Raw genomic sequence first — 22,150 nt, 5'->3', positions numbered from 1 at the left:
TCCCTGAATCTAAAGCACCTTTGGCCAATGGAGAGCTTAGAGCACTATGTTCATGGCCAACTGTTTTGCCAACAAGGTGAATGTTAGGGGAGCGGCAAATGGGAATAAAAGAGCGTAAAGGGTTTTATTATAACTTTAACAGGCTACATATTCCTTATTAACCGAGCGCTCCCGAAGCCATCTGTAATCTTTTAAGTGATCATCTGATTTGTGCACCGAACTCACTTTTACTGGCCGGGACTGGTAGAGACCAGTATCACCTTAGGAATGGAATGCATCAGTGTATTTTAATTGCTAAGTGGATGATCCAGGGATTATCCCTCATAAGATGTTATTGTCTTGGAAGCACACAAAGATATCTTTTGATCTCAATGGGGTTTAATCTACTGCTGTCTCTCCCATCTCAATGGCCCAGTTGCTTTTGTCAAAACAAACTTGCCATCAACACATAATTGAAATGAATACCTGTAACCAATGAGGGGTTTTCATATGCGGATTTCTTCGACATACGTGCTGTTGACTAAGCAGACGTCCACGGATTTGTCTAATAGTAATGGTTTCAGTCTGACTTTCCTCAGTGTGACATCTGACCTCCAAGTTTATGCCCCTATAGATAGAGTCACATGTCCTTCACTATAGAGCACAAAATATGACTTAGCCAGTTAAGGTATATAAACATATCATCTAGATTAAGAATACAAATGTTTTGGCTGCTTGATGGCTGCTACTCTTCCCATTTTCTTAATAAATGTCTATTAGGATTCAGGAGAGGAGTAGCCAGGCGAGGTCACTTGTAAACCCCCTGGTCTGAAAGAGCAAAGGGCATTGCATTTGCAAACTCTCGTTAATGAGTATAATCCAGTTGTAAAACAAGATTTAATCCAGCCATTAACACTTCTTGATCATTGATAACCAGGGATTTACTTTTTTTGCGAATGGTCAAAGGAATCTTCCTGGTGCAGCTGAGGGTTAATGTCATGTCATGCTTCAAAAAGCATTAACCTTTTTTATAATAAAGTATGGTAAAAAAGGAAAAGTACACATTCTTTATGCAAAACAAACACACTGTCGCGTTACAGAAACCTTGTAACCCCTCACCAATCAATTCACACAGATCATTGTTATTTAAATAGAGAGCACTTCTCCAGAACCTTGTCTGCTCATCTAACTGTAACTCCCACCTTGTTGGTGTGAACAGTTTGTGTGTGTGTGTGTGTGTGTGTGTGTGTGTGTGTGTGTGTGTGTGTATACCGGTCAAAAGTAATTTAATGTTTTTGAAACAAGATTACTCCTGCAATTATTTGATAATTGCATTATTTGGTAATATTGTGAAATATTATTACCATTTAAAATAATGTTTTTCTATTTTAATATACTTTAAAATATATTGAATTAATGTGATGCAAAGCTGAATTTTCAGCATCATTACTCCAGTCTTCAGTGTCACATGATCCTTTAGAAATCATTCTAATATCCTGATTTATTATCAATGTTGGAAACATTTGTGCTGCCTAATATTGTTTTTGGAATCTGTGATACTTTTTCAGGATTCATTGATGAATAAAAAGTTAAAAAGAACAGCATTTATTCAAAACAGAAATCTATTCCAACAATAGAAAAATTTACTATCACTTTTTTAATCAATTTAACACATCCTTGCTGAATAATATTAATTTCTTATTCAGTTCTTATTGTTGCAAAAGGTTTTTTTCTTTCTTTTTTTTCTTTTTATTTATCAAAGCATCCTGAAAAAAGTGTCACAAATATTAAGCAGCACAACTGTTTCCAACATAGAATGATTTCTGAAGGATCATGACTGAAGACTGGAGTAATGATGCTGAAAATTCAGCTTTGCATTACAGAAATAAATTATATTTTAAAGTATATTTAAGTAGAAAACGATTATTTTTTTTCTGTATTTTTGATCAAATAAATGAGCATAAAAGACTTCTTTTATAAAACATTTAAAATAGTGTTTTCAAACTTTTGACCGGTACAGACAGGCAGATAGATAAAGTAATGTACTTTGGGGTGTTAATACTGGGGTCAGGGACTCCCAGGTTGTCATAGAGTGGTCCTATCTTGTTTTGTTTTTTCCTATAGCGAGTGACCACTGTTGCCTTTAGGCAATTTCCTATAAAGCTGCTTTGGAAATATTATAGAGTAGTGATATGGAAATTAACATTACATTATATAAAATGTGATTGAAAATATTTAATTTTATATTTATTCATCTAACTGTGCATGGGTAAAAATATTTGTTCAAACAAAATAAGTATTCCTGGACTCCCAGGGGGCCGTGAAGGGATGCTATCTTGTATTTTTCGTGAGTGGCCACTATCTCCCTCAGGCAGTATTTTCTGTAAAGCTGCAGTGGAAAAAATTTTTGTGAAAAGTGAAATAATGCACATTCAAATTTAAATAAAATGTTTCTCTTCAGGTTTAAACCTCTGAAAGAATATTCACAAACACTGCCAGTCTAGACTATCTTACGAATTTCTTTTGGTTTTATATTGTAATTACAAAATTAAAAGTAAATTATGATTTTTTTTTTAAACAAATTTTTCATATATTTGCACATTGTAAATGGCTCTTTATACATGAAAATACAGAGTCCTTTCTATTATAGTAATCATATTTGGGAGAGTTTAAAGTTGGGAACCCCTTATTTTAAAATCTAATATTATTTTTGACCATATGATAGGCTAACATTCTTTCCCCGGTAAAATGACTAACATGTTTACAGTGTAGAACACATAGAATATGCGCAATGACAAATTCTATCCATCATCACGCACACTGTGGGCATGTTCAAACGTTTGAATGGAGAGAACGCGACGCATTTCAATGGACTTTAATGATGACAGTCATTGTGACATCACCAGACAACAAAAAGCCTCGCGCTCGCGGAGCGAAGCGCTCCAATCAATGGCACAGACGCGGCGCGTGGTGCACGCAGAGATGGATCTCCAAGCAGTCTCCAAAAACTTCTGTTGATCAGTTTTTTTTTCCTTCAAAACAAAAAAATGACAAATCCAGGATTCTGCGATCTCGCGCTGTCACTTTTGGGATTGCTGCTTTCTCTGACCTAAGCGCTCGCGCTCTTCGTTAGAGTTTAACACAGTCTAGTTTAAAGTGCTGCACAAGTATGGACAAGAAGAGGCGACCTGAGTTGCGGCGACTCTCTGTCGTGGGATAAAAAAAAACTGCTTGTGGATTAAAACACGAATTCATGAGGAACTTAAAAGACGACGGGAACGCAGACCGGCCACAGCGCTTCCTCCTTCGGTAACGCTACAAATTATTTGTTTGATATTGGGTTTTGCAAACAGCGCGAGTGTATGCTATTAAAACCAATGCTGACATTTATATAACATAATGCATCGTATATCACCTTATATAAGTGCATACATGTAGTGTGCAAGGTCAGGAGTTCTGCGCAAATGAAAAGAAAACACTTCTCTGGTTCCTTATCATCAGATCTCTTTGTCGTCTTTGTTGCTTGAGTTGTTTTTGCGTAAGATCTACCACCTGTAGCCTCACAACTCTGCCTCTCTTTTGCCTGGTCTTTTGCTAGACATTCAGTCCTTTTGAAGACTTTCCTTTCATGATCTAAAGGCAGACCCCCACCCAGACACTGCTCTCTTATCTCCCTTTAATTGCAGACTCCATGTCTGCTGTCTTCATGTCTCTCCCTTCTTTCGATTCCTTTTGATTCACTCTTTCCTGTTTCATCCCATTTGTCTGACATCCTCTTTGGAGTCTCCTGCTTTCATTGTAGATCAATCTCTTATTATAGCCTGCGGCAGAGATATTATTCTTAATCTTTATGTGCGTTCATCGCCTCACAGACATCTCCAAAAGATCCAGATATGTCTGTGGTTTGAGGCAGCCGCAGGTTGAATGTGGCTAGGGATCTTTTCCATGCAATAAAGTGGTTGAAGCTCTGGGCTGGTAGTCAAAAGTGTTTTTAGGACTTAAAGGAACAGGTATTCCATAATAACCAAACAAACTTTAGACTTCTATGAGTGATTGAACCTATCTATGGGTGATCTGTGAACCATTGTGCCATTGAGCAAGGCACTTAACACCAGATTGCTCCAGGGGGGCTGTAGTTATCAGAAACATACTGTATACTCTTTAAAACAAAGTTATTTAATGGTTCTTTAAAGGACTTGAGGGCAGTTTTTTTACTGTACAGGTTTCTTGAGATCAGTGTGTTTTTTCTTTCTTTCTTTAAAGCAGCAGTGCATGACAACTTTCTAAAAGTTCTTTGTGAAATTAAAAAAGCTTCTATGACAATGTGGTAAAACTGTTTTTTTTTATTTATCATGAACTTGGTTGATTGATGGTGAGAAGAATGTTCTTTGCTGAACCTAAGATGCAAAAAAAATTGTTTTATTTCAAATAAGCTCATTTGTCAATTTGATAGAAGGACTAATCTGTATTCTCTCTTCACAGGAACTGACTGATCATGGTCGCTGTGGTCCGCGCTCTCACGCTGTTGCTCGGTCAGGTGTTGCTGGGAGGTGCCGCTGGACTCATTCCCGAGATCGACCGACGGAAATACAGTGATTCTGGGAGACACACACCGGAGCGATCAGATATAAACTTCCTGAACGAGTTCGAGCTACGGCTGCTCAACATGTTCGGACTGAAGCGAAGACCCACGCCGAGCAAGTCAGCGGTGGTCCCTCAGTATATGCTGGACTTGTATAATATGCACTCTGAAAACGATGACCCGAACATCCGGCGCCCGAGGAGCACTATGGGAAAGCATGTGGAACGGGCAGCCAGCAGAGCAAACACAATACGAAGTTTTCATCACGAAGGTGAGGCCTAATTTTTGATTGTGAATGTTTTTTGATTTTTTTGTGTGTGTGCAGTATAATTTAGGTTTCAAGGTTATTTTAAATTAAAATTTTGAAGTTTGAGGCTTAAAAGAGCGTTTGTTTATTCCCAGAACATTCTACAATTCTAAGGAATGATGTGATGCAACCATTTGGAAACTATTGACATTCCATAAACAGCTCTCACTATTATTAAAGAAGCAAAAAATTGCATCCTAATGGTGACTTTACTGCAAATAATTGATAGTGTTTGAGTGCACTTAGAGTAGTTTTCCAGACAAGGTGTGGAGTTCATGCACTAGTTATTTTCCAAGAATCCACAGATTACAGTAACAAGCCTTATGAGGAAATCCAGGATGGTATTTGCGCATAGGCTGTTAGTTTTGCTGTTCTCCATCAAGTTCTGACATTGATATTTTTTTTTAGCCATCAATGGGGCGGGGGATTTTTTTTTGCACTACCTTTCATACCGATATTGTGTGCGTGTGTGTTTAGCTTTGCTCAACTCTTTATCACATGCCCGAGTAATTCTAGCCTAACTGCTTGAGCCAGTCGGGAGATTGTGGGTGGCCTTGTTGAATGGTCAGATTTAAATTCACTAGTAACAGAATCTGTTTTGTTTTTTTTACAATGAAATCAACCTGTGTGTGATCAGGTGGCATGTCAATTAAGTCTCTTTTAGGTGTGTTATCTGATTTAAACACTCGAGAAACATGCCCTCTCTTGCTCTGGAAGATTTGAGCCTTGTTAATGGAAGGCTTCTTTCTGGAGTCTGTTTAGAGGTCAACATAAACTATTGCACACAGTTTAGAAACATTTCACTTTAATTTCATGGCAACACAGGAAAAATCACGCTAACTTGCTGTCCTGTGGTAAAGAGAGGGGGAGGGATCCATACGAGAGTCATTACAGGCTGTAAAATGGCACAGATTCGGATGGATGACATCCAGTGGTTGAGCTGACACACTGCAAACAAGGATGCTTTTTGTGTGCTCGCATTGAAACAAACCATTTAAGCACTTGCATTAAGTTTCTTCCGTTTACTCCAAATGAGACTTTTTCTCGTGCACTCAGTAGTAATTGGGCACCTCCTTTGCCTCAGGCTTTTGTCATTGTCTTAATATGGTGAACTCGGTGGTTGAGGACCTAACAGGAATTTTATTAAATCCCTCGACGCAATATTATGTCATTGTTTTAAAATTTCGTCCAATACGGAGCTGCTGAAATAGCTTTTACTTGACGTCAGTCCTTTTGAGAGATTCTTAGTCAGTTTTGAAGGTAGCCTGCCGTCTTAAATGTACGACTTGTACGATTTGCTGTTTTGGCATAACATACAAACAGAAATTAGGAATGTCAATACACTCATAACTGTGGCTAACTGCTTTCGACAAGCCCCGACATGTTCGCAGTCACTCCCCCTCAAGACGGATTGACTGGGAGAAAAAGGAAAAGGTGAGGAAAGACAGACAGAATGAGGGAAAGAAAGAGCTGGGCTTTCCCACATCAAATAAAGCGTGCTTATCTTCTGTAGGCTCTTTGTGATTATGAAGCAGATAGGCTGGATTATTGGGAATGGAATTTCCAAAACGTCTCTTTTCAAAAGAGATTAAGTGAGCTCTTTGGTCTAAGAGCGTTTTATTTTAGGGCATTGAGTCGTAGGAGAAACTGTTCCTTTGCTGATTGCAACCTTTATTCAATAAAGACCTGGAAACAAGAGAATGTTGTCACTCTAGAGCCACACAAACAGCCTCGCGCTCGCAGCTAGCCTTTCATTTTAACACCTGGTTCTACTGTATAATCTCTCGCTCGGGCCAGACAAGAAAATGCTGAGTGGAAAATCCAAAGTCAAAGTGAAAATGTCAGGTTTCAGCCTGAAGAAGTGTATAGTTCACATCGAACAGTGTTCTTAATTTGTTGACACGATTCTAACAGACTCTTTCTTCTGTCTTTCCAGAGGCTTTTGAGGCACTGTCCAGCCTGAGAGGAAAAACAACACAGCAGTTTTTCTTCAACCTTACCTCCGTTCCCGTCGAGGAGCTCATCACGGCCGCTGAGCTGCGTGTTTTCAGGGACCAGGTTCTCGGTGACGCCGGCGCAGGTGGCGTCCACCGAATTAACATTTACGAGGTGTTCAGGCCAGCGCTGGCCCCCTCCAAAGAGCCTCTTACCAGACTTCTCGACACCCGATTGGTGCAGGACTCTCACACGCGCTGGGAGAGCTTCGACGTGGGCTCGGCCGTGGCTCGCTGGGCCCGTGAATCCCAGCACAACCACGGGCTCCTGGTGGAAGTGCTCCATCCTGAGAAGCCGGAAGGGTCTGAGGAGTCCGAGAGGAACCGGATGAGGCACGTGAGGGTCAGCCGATCGCTTCACACGGACGAGGACTCGTGGGCGCAGGCCCGACCGCTTCTGGTGACCTACAGCCACGACGGGCAAGGCTCGGCTGTCCTGCATTCGAACCGAGAGAAGCGGCAGACGCGGCGAGGGCCGAAGCAGCGCCGGAAGCAGCACCAGCGCACAAACTGCAGGAGACACGCTCTTTACGTGGACTTCAGCGACGTGGGCTGGAATGAGTGGATCGTGGCGCCGCCGGGGTACCACGCTTTCTACTGCCACGGCGAGTGTCCCTTCCCGCTGTCGGACCACCTGAACTCCACCAATCACGCCATCGTCCAGACGCTGGTGAACTCGGTCAATTCCAACATTCCCAGAGCCTGCTGCGTCCCGACAGAGCTCAGCCCCATATCGCTGCTGTACCTGGACGAGTACGAGAAAGTCATTCTTAAAAACTATCAGGACATGGTGGTGGAGGGCTGTGGGTGCCGATGAGAACTACATCTCCCCCAATGAAGACTTTTATTTATACAAAAGAACATTCAAAGAGCTATTTTGGAGGAAGAAAAGAAATATATATGAATATTTATGTTGACTGAAAAAAAAATGGGAAAATAAATATTTTAATGAGAGTGCTTACTTTTTCCAGTGGCTTTGAAGATGTTTTTTTTTCTGTCCCATGTACATTTCAAAATGAGTGCAATTGCACATGAAGTATAATGCTCAGATTTTTATGATGTATTTATTGCATAACCACTTTATTTGTAAATGATGTGTATTTATCATGAAAAAAAATATATGATCTTCATTCAGTGTGCACCTGGGAATACATTATTTGAAACCAAAAAATAAACCATGGATGATGCTGTTGCATAGACCCACATGGCATGTGGTTACTTTATGCAATACTGGAATTCTGACATTTTCTTTATGCAAACAATTCAAAAGGTGATAAATCTGATTTGAGTAAGAATCCGATACAAGCCAGAAACCAGCCATAGGAAAAGAATACCATTGGAAAAGTTGGGTTTTGGACAATATCAGCATAAATACTTATAATATAGGTAATCATTTTCATTAAGGGACAATGCAAACTATGAAAAAATAATGAATTCAAAACATAGAAAAGCATCTCTAAATTGTGTTTTAAATTTTAAATAGCTATAAATCAGTTAGCATAATGGTGTGTAATCTTCAGAAAGAAACCCAAGCTGAGTTTATTCCAGCAATCAGACATCACTGCCGCTGTGATGTGTGTAATTCACCATTATGATGTTAAAGAAAAAAATCCTTATTGCTGGTTTTTAATTATAATTACAAGTTACTCTAATGCCAAAAGAAGCATATTGTCCAAACCTGTGTTTCTAAACTCTGGGAAGGCACTGCATAATCTCAAAAGAAACTCAAGGAAATGCGTGTTTTTCAAGCATACATGGTCGTATTAGTAGCATTTTTTTTGTGTGTGTGTTTCTGTCAAGTAATGACACTCAAAAGTATATCAACAAAGAAAGCATCTTAGTTTTAAATAGATTTGCCAATTGCATCCATTGGATTTGTCCAACGATGGATCAATCTGGAACACATCAGAAGATAAGATGTGTGTCGAGTTTCTTGGAAACTACTGCACTGGTACTCTATGATTCACATCTCATCTAAACTCAAATATTCATGCAGAAACATTGCAAACATTGGAATAATAAATCACAATGACCCTAAAGCCCACTGAGGTTTGAGCAGCTTTGATTTTAGCGTAATTATGTGTGTTTGGCTACTTTTTTTCCAATCTGAAGTTTATCCAAAAGTGTTCTATTTCTTGCTACGTTAGTTTGTCATTGTATAGACCAAACCGCAGGCCTGGTATGGAAAAACTCAACAGCCTTTGTGGTTTCTATTCACCAGATATTCATTCAGCCCCAGAAGGAACTGTTTTCCTTTTTTTTTTTTTTTTTTTTTACCCAGAATGAATGCTTTTAATGAAAATTACATTTCATGCAACGGTAAAAGCTGACTTCCTCCGTCCTAGAGTGGGGAAACTTTCTCAGGGAGTGTTAGATTTAATGGTTTGTCTTTAAAGAGTCCATAAAGCTTTAATTGAGTTGTATGGCAATACAACTTCCCTGCCATGTTTCACATTTAACGTGCATTTCCCAACGTCCCTCCTGTTCTGTCAGCCTACAAGCCGTGACCCTTTGACTTCTTACTACCCAAGAGATCAGGGGAAAACTAAAGCAGGGTCAGGGTCACTGCAGAGAGCCATAAAACATTTCAGTCGTTGGATTGGCCAAACAACTATATCAGTGGCATACTATGCTTTGGTTTCACATAGACGTGTCTCAGCTGGGTCATTCCAACTATTCAGTCATTTGTCCTAATAGATTAGATCAAATATAAATGAAACAATTATATATATTTATGAACCATTGCATACATTTTAAGTTTCAAAGGTACTGCTCTGCAGGAATGACACTGGTCACTGGATGGTCACCATTTGCATTGAAGTTGTTTTACAGAACACACTGAAACTACTAGTGTATTACTGCAGTTATACTCCATTGTTTTCAGGCCCTGTTTATACCTGATATTAAGATGTGTTTTGGTCGATCGGATGGCAAGTGGACGACACTAAACACAGGAGTAAACGGGGTCTAAAACAGTTTGAGCTCGTCCACTTTCAACCACTTCCAGAGCTATTTGAAAACGCTTTTGACTGGATTGCTTTCGTAGTGTAAACGCTCATGTGGTTGAATGCGTTTCAACAGCCACAGAAGACTTAACATTATGAGAATCGCGCTAGCCAGACGGGATTTAAACTTTGTCGGCTGAAGACCCAAGGTTGGTTTGAAGACCAAAAACGTACAAAGCACAATGTTCTCTCTCCATTCCTGGTTTCTAACACACACTCACAGCGTTCGGCTGGTCTAGTAGTGGCAGTCAGAGCAGAAACTAAAGCTGATGCTCTCCGTGTGTTTTTCCGTCGTCTCCTTTTGTGTTCATATGTAAATTACATGAGCTTATTTCGTCCATTAGATCGAAAGATCTGAAAAAGCCCATACATTTACCGCCTATAGACCCTCCCCTCGAAGAAATCAGGACAGAAGTGGTTGAAAGTGGACAAAAGAGACAGATTAAAACACCAGGTGTAAACGGGTATGTGTCTCCCTTGACTACTTGTGATCGGATCTTAATACCAGGTGTAAACAGGGTCATAACTCATTCGTGTCTAAAAATGACAATCCGCCTTAAAAATTGCAGTATGAACTCTTCAGTGAAACTTTACAGTGATATATTGACTGAAGATGCACCTTAGTGAATAGAACAGTTCGTTCGGCCAATTTTCTTTTTAAAGCATCAAAAAAAGGTTGGGAAATACAACCATATGGCTTTGCGAGCATCAGTCTGGGCACTGGTTGGGAGGGATTCAGTTTGGCAAGGAACAGTAATTTGATTCGTCTCACTTAGTGCAAACCACACCGAAAGTATCTGTAGTTCCTCTGACCAGATTCATGCAACATCAGAATCCGATTTCCAGATTTCTGGCGGTCGGCGTTTGGAAACTATGCAGCGTGTACCTTTGATGAGGGGAACCCGACCGAGCTGGAATATGACTGCTGGCCCCGTGCCAGAGGGACGCTGAAGTTCGGACAGGGTCTGTGGCGGATCGGAAGGCCTTTGTTATCCCACAGCGGCACGCTAATTTGAGAGAAGGTTCACTACGCCTTTCTGTGAAGCGTCCATATGATGACGTCCAGCACACTTGGAAACGGAGCGTCTGTGGAGTAGCTCAAAACACATCAAAAGCCACGCATCCACATGTTGCTGAAAGAGGAAAGAAACACAGAAATGACTTTTCCAGAGTGACCGACAAACCCAGAAATGATGGGTCTAATTCTTACGTCCCTGTAAAGAACACATTATTCTATTACATTATTAGATTTTATTGTGCACGTGCGTGTGTGTGTGTGTGTGTACGTGTGGGAGAGGGTCCGGTTTTTTGGAAAACGAGACAGAATAGAGGCCCTATGTCTGTATATGAAGGCCAGACCTGCTGAGTGTTAGGAAATGACTCAGTTGTATTTATGAAGTCTTCTGTTTGTTTGTGCTTTTTCCACTTCGGCTCCTGGAAAAGCAGATTATTTGCACATCAACCGGTTAACCCGGCACAAAATCTCTGAGATGGATTCATTGCTACAGACCGTGGGTGCAAAGAGCCAAGGCTTTTCTTGCTTTGGTTGAGCTGACCAGAAATGTCACTGGAAAATCTTGTTGCCACCTGTATTTTCCCTCAGAAACCCTTGAAAATAATTGTTTATAGTCAGTGGTGTTTGCTAAGGCGAGCATCATTTCTATTGCACATACTTAGGGTTAGGGAAATTAATAAAAACCCTTACCCTACACTAAAATATTCTGGGTTGTTTCAACACATGTTTGGGTCAAATATGGAGAAAATGTCATAAAAAAAATGTAAACCATGGTTGTTAATACCAAATACCACATTTTATCTCAGTATTTCTGTGATTATTTTAATATTTGTAATTGTAACACAGAAATAATGATACTCTGAATCGAGTTTGAATCGAGATTGCGATCTTTTAACGATTAATCGTGCAGCTCTTATACCATAGTCTCAAGTCAAAACTGAAGTCCCCAAACAATTAGACTCAAATTAAATAAACTATATAATAAATAAGTAATTGTTCGAGATTTGTGTTGCATTAACTAATCACTGTAAAAAAAATATTTTCATTATTTGTAATCACAACTTTTTAATCTTTTGTCAAATCAACTTAGATAATTAATGTAGTTCAGATAACATCATATTTTGAGTTCCTATTGATTAAACCAATCTCCTTCATTGGATTAACTCAATTGTTTAATTTCAATTAACTAAAATTTTTAAGGCTTTATTATTAACTTTCTTTTTTAAGTTAAACCAACAATATTTTTTTACAGTGTATAAATTAAACAAGAAGCGGAAATGTGTTATATAAAAGTATTTTTTTTTAATTGTTAGCAAATTTCACACATAATAACAAAGAAACGGCAAGTAACACACATCATTTTTTAATTTTGAAGTAGAAAGACTAAAAGTGTACTTTTGTGTAAAATGTACTCAAATAACCTTTGTTTTATTTACAACTTCGGGAAAGAAAACTGTGTTTACAGTGTGGCAGGACAATCAAATGCACAAATATGTGTTTGTGTCTTAGAATGCACTTAAATTGCTTCTAAAAATTGTTTTTGTATTTCCCCGAACCCATGCACCATTTGTTGTGCACACTAATCACCAAGGCATCCACTCAGAATAGAGTCCCAGCCATTTTCTTCGCACCAACACACAAACCCACAAGGAAACACACGAACACACACAAACACACCCACAGAGCAGGTGCCTCAGACCGAGTGAGTCAGAACCCTCTCGTGGCCTCATGTCAGATCCACTGTTTGCTCTGATTCAGTGCCAGCACACTACGACTCATACCTTCAACTATTTGTTGTTGGGACGCAGGCCTCTTTCCCCTCACAGTAAACCACATCGCTCATGTTCCCCAGAGACTCTGTGTAGTAAACTTTGGTCATTTTTCTTGACATTTATTGGCTGATGGTAACCATGGCAGTACAGTGACTTGGTGTATGAAAGCATTTTGATGTTTCTCATAAAAGCTTTGCGTGGAGGATGTTTCAGTTTGGAACACTCTAGTGAGCAAGCATGTAAACAGATGGTCAAAGGAGATATTTGGGGTGTTTGTTTCTGAAGGGCAGCTGCAGCGCTAAACGCAGTTGGTGGTCTATCTGTTCTCTATCTTTACAAGAATTTTGGTGATGCATGCACTTAGGTAAGGTCCTGTTTGGATGGCTCAACTAATGGACACGTTCAAGTGAATCTCACGAAGATACTTCCAGGTCATTTCATCCCAAAATCAAGAGGATAAAAGAAAGATATAAGAAAGATATAACAAATTTCTTTTTTTTTAAATACACATATACATTGTATATATAATAAATAAAAATATAAAAGGTATTTTCTCATAAGAAAAAGGCTATTTTTTCTATATTTCTAAAAAATATTTATGTCTATTATATATATATATATATGGTCATTTCATCCCAAAATCAAGAGGATAAAAGAAAGATATAAGAAAGATATAACAAATTTCTTTTTTTTTAAATACACATATACATTGTATATATAATAAATAAAAATATAAAAGGTATTTTCTCATAAGAAAAAGGCTATTTTTTCTATATTTCTAAAAAATATTTATGTCTATTATATATATATATATATATATATATATATATATATATATATATATATATATATATATATATATATATATATATACGCTGGCATTAAAAAATTGGGTTCCTTAAGATTTTTTTAAAAGAAATGAATACTTTTACTCAGAAAGGATGTATTAAATTAATCAAAAGTGACAGTAAAGATTTCGACATTGTTACAAAAATAATTATATTTCAAATAAATTCATCAAATAATCCTGGAAAATAGGATCAGCTCCCACCAACATTTTAAGGAGCACAACTGTTTTTTGTTTGTTTGTTTCTTTTAACATTGATAAAAATAATAAATCTTTCTCGAACACCAAATCAGCACAACATTTTTGATCAAATAAATGCAACTTTGGTGAGCAATGCATATACTGTAGATACTACTTTAAAAACCGGTTGAGCACTAATGTATGTGCAAAATAATTATATAAAGCAAAATTAACTATTTCTATTTCTATATCAATACTGAAGAATGCAACTGTCTGGACAAAATAATGTTTACTATTATTAAAATAAACAAATTACACAGTTTTTCCTCTGATTTTAGGGTGAAATGTGACCTGGGACTCTCTTTTTCTAACAATTCTTAAGACGTCTGAGGCACCTCGATCTGAAATGGAATGTAAGGACGTGACCCAGAGAAAAAAAACAGCCAATGATTGAAAACATTTGATGTGCTTACAAATAAGAAACACATTAATAGTTCACCTGCAAATGCTAAAGCTTGACGGATAACAAGATTACTAAAGCAACCCTATAGTTCACTGTACACTTGCAATCCCCATTCCATCCCAGATGTCAGTATCCTGAAGGATCCCAGCAGCAGATGGCATTGATCTTTCACATTAACTTCTCCTCCGGCTCCAAACCCAGCTGATTCACCGTACATATGGAATGCTCTGAGAAGCTGATATACAATACGCTATATTGTTGAAAGAAAAAAATTTTTTTGAAGACTTTTTTGAATACATCTGCTCCGGTTTTTCGCTGCAAATGAGTTACGTTCAAGGACTGTATCAATGTCGGGTTGATTCTCTCTCAAAAGTAAACGCGTTCAGTGTATACTGGGGCTAATCAGGCTAGTTTGTGTTGAAAAAAGTCCGGCTAAGGACACACACACCTCGCCGTTGGTGGCCTAACGGCAAAAGCCTAGTCTTGAACCTGCCGCTTAGAATGGATTAACATGGGGTTGCAGCCAGCTGCGGGCCTTGGAGCCGGTCGAGGGCGGGTAAGGTTCGCTACCCTGGGTGGTATGGCGTTAATTCCCTCCTCACACGTTTCCCATTAGAGTAACAGGCTACATATGAAGCACCAGGCAGCGCTGGTCAGGGACACAAGGCATCCCAGCCCAGCCTGATTCATGGCACCAGTCAGTGTTGATCAGTTTGAGCCGAAGTGTACCATGCGCTTCAGAGAATGAGTAATGTCATGCCATACCAACCAATTAGAATGACGCTTCTTGTTCAGACGTCATCTGGAAGTTGACTGGATGGAAATGAGTAACTTGAGCGGTAAATACTATATTTACTGCCAGTGTGCGAGAAACGGGTGACTGTGAATTTGTATCGCATCGATACGGACTTGATTTTGCGTTCGCGATTAAATTCTGCACAATATCTAGGCCCATAAAAATTTACGATTTGAATTGTTTGGACATGCACAGATTTAACAAACTAATAAACTTAATGTGATGCATATTTGTCACAGCACAGGGAACACACACACACACACACACACACACACACACACACACACACACACACACACACACACACACACACACACACACACACACACACACACAATCACACACACACACACACACACACACACACACACACACACACACACACACACACACACACACACACACAATCATGGCATTTGGTTTGTATTCGCATCTACTTCAAATGATCATTTTCAAAATGCATTTATTCAAAGCTTCGAACGAGCATCAATCTGTTCATTGTGAAATCAATTTGATGCGAAATACGGCAAGATACTGAACAAGCAATATTCATTTAGTTCAATTATAAGATTGGAGTTATTATTGATACATATTTAGACCTGGATCTTTTGCATTTAAAACACATTAAGTTTATTAGTACTAAACAGAAATCGTATTAATTTCCGTATGACTGACAAACATGCATTACATTAAGTTGATAAGTTTTTGTTAAAACTGTGTAATCCAATTATTACTGTAATGGAAATTATATGCAATTCAAAACACTAAATCTTAAATTTAGGCCTAAATACTTTTGAGTGGGTTCCTTGACACCGTTACCTATGGCTGGCCTTGGGGAAACTTAATATTCAACAATATTATTGATATCTGACTGTACTAACGCTGTGTATGAGAACTGAACTGATCTGGATGATGATTATTTTTTGCAGAACTGCTTTGTAGACAAACTGAACTAATTTAATAATAAAGTGATGATCTTTTCAACGGAACTGAATCAACACTGAACTGACCTCAGCTGAACAATAGCATCATTTCCCTGTTTTCACTGTAAAGCTGCTTTGAAACAATCTGTCTTGTATAAAGCACTACATAAATAAAGGTGACTTGACTTGAGTGTGATTGCGAAGAGTGTTTGATGCGTGCAATCTCCTTCCTCGGCTTAAGCTCTTAAAACTTGTGTATGCGACTGCCTCTTACATTACATGTGGCTGCGATGAGGTAGACTTAACCAGTATGTGTGTGTGTGTGTGTGTGTGTGTGTGTACAGAAGAGATGGATTGCCTTCTGCCTGCCTCACCTCAGCTCACTTCCTGTGAGTCACTTCCTGTCCCAGGCCCAGAATCCCGCTGTCCTCTGGCTGATGTCATGGCAGCTTTCCACTCCAGCCTATGGAACATAAACATCTGGCCATAAGATCATAAAGCGGAGACGAGTGGCAGTGCTTTTCTTCAGCCCACCCCATCAGTGACTGCATCCTCCTAGCACATTATACAGTCAAAAACTGATTTATTACGAAGAGTAAAGCTCTCTGCGTGTGCAACACTGCTTTTTATGTTTCAAAAGTCATGTGCACACTCTTAAAACGAAAGGTTCTTTATTGGCATCGATGATTCCGTGAAGAACCTTCAGCATCCATGGAACATTTCCGTTCCACAAAAGCGAAAACATATTCTTTAGATTATAAGACAAAAAGAGATTATTTTAAGATTTGATCACTGAAAGGTTCTTTTGGGAACTCAAAATGTTTCTTTATGGCATCGCTGTGAAAACCCCCTTTTGGAACCTTTATTTTTATAATTATTTAATATAATTAAAGGCACTTGGTTCTTTCATTACTTTTCTTGGCATACCTTCCTGATAAAAATGGCATAATTCATTCCAACGCATGGTGCTAATGCTCAACGTCTCCAAGTCGACACCTCTATGTTCGCAAGAAAGGCAGGAAATGCCGGAGAGAGGTCGTCAGGCAAAAAGGAGGAAAGTATCAGCAAGTCAAAGGTCGAAGGTGAAAGCAAAAGGGCAATGGGCATATTTCAACATTCATTTCCCCCCTAATTCATCCTTTCGGAGCATCGCTTTTTTTGTGTCTCCTCTTTCATTCGGTTCCGCCCCATTTGTCCCCGCCGGCCGCCTGTTGACAGCGAGCGCAGCACTAATAGTCTTCTGTGGGAAAGTTAGTGCGGGACATTCCGAACACCAGAATCTATTCGACAGAACAGTTGAAAGATCGTATATCCGTACAGATGTGTGAGAGAACGGGAATGTTTGGTTAGGGCCAAGCACTGGCTCTCTCTTTTTTTTCTCTTGCTCAAACACATTCTCAAGCTCTTCTTGAGCCATCTTGTGTATGCCAGATTTGAAATACATGAAGCCAACATGTTTGTCCGAAGGCAGGTTTTTTAGAAAAACGACAAAGGGACAATGCATTCTGTAAATGTGCACCACTTGTGGGATGGGGGAAGATGCGATAAATCGTAATTTGGAGATGATTAGCACAACATAGGCTCCCAGCAAACTGTTTGGAGAATGGATGGATGGTTTGATAAATAAATAAAAACTATTAAAGATTAATGACGCCGTAATCATTCAATAATTTTTTTTTTGTTAATTTTTAAAGTTTTAAAAATTAAAATTGGGGGGAAATGTCTCACTCTAGCATAGATGGCACGAGATAAAGATTGACTTAACAAAAAGAGTTGACCTCTTGTTGGTCATTATTTTTAGGGAAGACACTTCAGTGCCTTAGCCGAGCATAACAGAACTTACCAGGACATCCCATAACTCTTACAGTAAAATAGTTGTGCAACGATCTCCGAGACAGTTTTACTAACATTTCCCCCAAATATTTAGATGAGAGTGAAAAGGCTGCGCATGGCACAGGAGAGCATTAATCATATAGCTCGACTGAAGCGCTCTATAAGAGTGCAGAGTATTTGCAGAGTTAGTAAACATCGCCGACCATCTCAGCGAAAGCCAATGCCATCGGCGTTCCAACACAGCGTGTTTGTTGACTGTGATATAAAATAGTGCTGTGGGGTTTTGGGTTTCCAGAGAGGGAGCTGGGCTCGAGTATATTGAGTCCATGTGGGGAAGACGGTTTTAATCGGAGCGTTACCCACATTTCTTCCTGTTTCTAATTTGGAGCTGCGGTGGTTTTTGTCCCCTGGCCAGCAGCCTCTCATCCACCGAGTGTCCATTTCCTCTGAAGTGAATAGTAGCAGGTGTGTTGGCATGGCTTGAGGAGAACAGGCTCCATCTTTTTCTCCGCCTGCCCTGCATTTGTCTTCCTTTCAGAGTTAGAACATCCTGTAACAACATTGTTTACGTCCACTTTCCTAAACCCATTAAGCGGAGATTAAATCATTTAAAAAAATAGCATGCTCTCTAGAGGTTCAGAAGAGATCGCAACAAAGTCTTAAACTATGATCAGATTTATCTAAATATGGACTCAAATATTTATCTATTAATATTACCAAGACCAAGTGCTCATAATCTGCAATCTGCATTCATTTGACAGATTATGTTATGGAAGTCTTTTTTCTCCACATATGGAAATTGCCAAGCTTTTATAAATCGAAAATTGGCAAGCTTTGGTAAATCATAAATAAAGTCATATAATTTTACGAGAATCATGACATAAAAAGTCATAATTATGAGATAAAATGCCAAAAATATGATATAAAAAGTCATATAATTATGACAAAAAGTTAAAATTATAACATACTAAGTCATAATTATGAGAAAAAAAGTCCATTGTGACATACAGTGTTAAAAGTGTGACAGTCATGATTATGACATAATCAAAAGTCAAAATCAAAATCATGACATAAAAATGAATAATTATGAAATAAAATTCAAAATAGGACATTAAATTCATAATTATGAGATAAAATGTAAAAAAATTATAACATCCCAAGACATAACAAAATTATGAGAATTCTGACATTGTCATAACTATGATGTACCACAGCATGATTTTGTTTTCTTTAGTTTTTCATGGTATGCTAACAAATTACTCATTTGTATCTATTTTTATTTCTAAGAAGGAACATCTGAGACTTAAATAAAACATAATTGAGAACTGGCCTGGTTGAAAGTCAGAACATCCCGTAACAACATTGTTTAGTATCAAACTAATAGGGCAACACAAGCATCGCGACGCATGACGTCATAAAAGCGTCCCCGTGTCGCATCTACGCCCATCTCCTCCACCTCTTCCTCGCATGACTTCAGAGCTGGAGAGTTGAACCCACCCACTGTGATACGCCAGGCCTCCTTGCCGAAAAACAAGTGGGAATGTCAGAGAAGGGAAGAGAAAGTCAAAATCTGCTCGAGCTCATTAGGTCCAGTGAAAGCAAACGCATGACCTTGTCCCGTCACAGGAGATGTGCTGTCAGGACACTCGGATTGGCATTAACCTCAGACGACCCCGTCTGTAACTTCCGTTTTTTGTCTAATGAAGGTTTGCTTTTAAGGGGCGTCGTCACTTCCCTTGATCTCCGCTCACAGTCGCCACAGATTAAACAAATCCGATCTGGTCGTTGCAGTTTGCTGCTTCCTTCCAGCGATTCGTCCTGAGGGTTTAAACATTGAGAAAGTCATAACTTCCAAGCTGCTTCGAAGACCATATTTATGTGGCGAATGATGTATGTTTTCCCCAAAGAGGACATACCTTGCATCGATGATGAATCGCAAAGGTTAATACTCACACTCCCTCGACAAAAACAACATCAACAAAACAGTTGTTTCCCACGAACCGTGACTTACCTCCACACTCGGATCAGAAGCGATGTAATCTCGGCGTGATTAGTGGGCCGCGATATTCGAAAATCTGATAAAGTGTTCATTTTGCATGTGAAAACCGCATCCAGTTGGGCTGTAAACATCAGCCAGAAATCTTTTCATCTCTGAGAGGTTCCAGGTTTTTCCTTAATGTGGTGGAGCTTAAATCAATAGAGGATACAGTCCCACATTAATCTTCACGCTGTGAGTTTCACAGCTTTGAAATACGAGCCACAACCATGAAGGGAACATTGTTGTGAGCTGTGTTTCAGGTGCATCCTAAGTCGGGCAGCTTAAACGCATTTTCTAGACTTTCGATGAATGTTTTTTATTTCACTTTGGCCTAATGCGCTTCCTCCACATATGAACTCACACAGTTGTGCTCGAGCGTGCATTGCCTTGAGCTCCGGCTGACGTGAACCTTACGGTCTCTTCAAATGACTCCCTGCTGTTAGATGTTCGCTACACCCGATCGGACAGGCATGTCCCGGCTCGGTGTCGGCTCGCTGCCTTTTATCTGGGATCAAATCGGAGCGAGTAGCTGTCCGCCTAATTGTATCACATTATCTCCTCATTGTTCTCAGCGAGGAAAGCTTGCCGAAAGCTCATCTGCCACATCATAGGGCCCCTATTAACCTCTGACCCCCGTTCCGTGTGTACGGACCCGGCTGCTCCTCACACCCAACCCTGGGCCCATTAACACATCGCCGAGGCCCAGAAAAAAACTATTTTGACGGGCTGTAATTGCTTCTAAGTGACGGGAGACAAAGGCGGCTTTTGAGCGGGTTGAGATTTCCTTTCGGATGGGATGCGAGACCCCCGTCGAGCCCGTCTCCACGCCCACCTTGCGGCGGCCCCGTTTGAAAGTGTGAGATAATGAGGGGTGGTTTTTTTTGGAGGACGGCGCCCAATTACATTCTCCGAATCAAGGGCGGAGAGTGCTGATTAGGCGATGCGTTCCCTTTCTCTGAGCCTCCGAAGCGACCTCCCTCAGGATCGGGGTGCGTAATGAGTTTACGTTAGCTACAAAAGGTCGGAGGTCGCTAAAGGTCGTGGCATTTCCTTTAAGGCAGCAGGTGCTGCCATGAGGTCATTCCGACTCGGGCTGCCAGTGAGGAGAAAACCGACAGCCCAGTCCGTTTGCAAACTCACAGAAACAAGGTCGTGTTTGTTATGACGGCGCGTCGAGCCAAATTGATTTCGTGTTACCTTCCTCCAGGACACAACTTGAGAAACCGGCAGGAATGGAGCAGATCTGTTCAAACAGAGCTAAATATATACTTGTGTATATAATCGCCTGTGTTGGTTTTGTTTTGCGGCTCGGGCTAAATTAAATTCTGAGGTAGAGCTCTGTTCCCGGAGGCTCTGAAGGTACGGGATACACAGGATACATTAGGTTAAAAAGCATCTTTTCCGGGCTTATTTTTGTTTGAAAACTCATCTCACAGAATCTAAAGTTACGTGGTTCTGCTACTCGTCGTAAACATGGTACTTTAACTTGTGCAAAGCTTTTTAAAAAGGAGTGCAACAAATCACAAATGAGATTTCTTAAACTTTCTTAAACAAAAGTGGAGAATCATTTTCTTTAAAACTATCACATGCTGTCTAGAGTTTCAGAAGAGATCTCAACATTGTCTCAAACTATGCTCAGATTTATCTTAATATGAAATCAAATATTTCTCACTATATATTTCCAAGACCAAATGTATTCCGAATTCATTTTACAGATTATGTTATGGAAGCCCATTTTCAGCACATACAGTATGAAAAGAAAATCATGCTTTGGTAAATCATAATTATGGCATAATTATAAAAGGAGAAAAACTATGAGATAAAAATCACAATGTCAAAATTATTAAATAAAAGTCAATTATGACATAAAAAGACATTATGATGACGTAAAAATAAGAAAAAGTCAATGATGACATAAAAAGTCATAATTAGCCTATTGCATACTAAATCATATCGATGGCATAAAAAGATAATTACCCAAGTTGTGATGTACTAAATCATAATTTTGAGAAAAAAATACAATTATGGCGTCATAACTATGTGATAAAAAGACAAAAAAAACTTTCTGTGACATAAATCATAACTATTACAAAACATTTCTACTTTTTAATGTCATAATTATGATTTACCAGAGAATATTTGTTTCCCCTTATTTAGTGGAAATGGGCTTCCATAGTATGTTGACAAATACTTTTATTTCTTGGGAGAAACCTCTGAGACTTAAATGAGACTTAATTGAGAACTGCATTAAGTTTTCGGAGCAATGAAATTCTCATTGGAAATCTCTTTCTCCTCAGTTTAGCCACTCATTGGAAATGTACATTATGAGGACGGAGTCTCCCATAGAAATGCTGTCATGCTTGTATTTTTAAGTCTGACGTCAGTCAAAGAGTCGAAGTGGCATGGGAGACTTTTA

The 22,150-nt window shown here is 39.2% G+C and overlaps 1 protein-coding gene across 1 annotated transcript; it reads left to right on the top strand.

The window, feature by feature from the left end:
• The first annotated feature begins 2,803 nt into the window (after positions 1 to 2,803).
• Positions 2,804 to 8,332, top strand: bmp2b (bone morphogenetic protein 2b). The gene is made up of 3 exons (XM_079584108.1): positions 2,804 to 3,288; positions 4,462 to 4,832; positions 6,805 to 8,332. Exons 2-3 carry the CDS (start codon positions 4,475 to 4,477, stop codon positions 7,677 to 7,679), a joined length of 1,233 nt encoding a protein of 410 aa, XP_079440234.1. The 5' UTR covers positions 2,804 to 3,288; positions 4,462 to 4,474; the 3' UTR covers positions 7,680 to 8,332.
• The last annotated feature ends 13,818 nt before the right edge of the window (positions 8,333 to 22,150 follow it).

Source organism: Phoxinus phoxinus (genome assembly GCF_949152265.1).
Source record: "Phoxinus phoxinus genome assembly, chromosome: 16".
NCBI classification, from domain to species: domain Eukaryota; kingdom Metazoa; phylum Chordata; class Actinopteri; order Cypriniformes; family Leuciscidae; genus Phoxinus; species Phoxinus phoxinus.
Note: the sequence above shows the minus strand (reverse complement) of the source record. Positions and strands in the feature narration are given on the sequence as shown.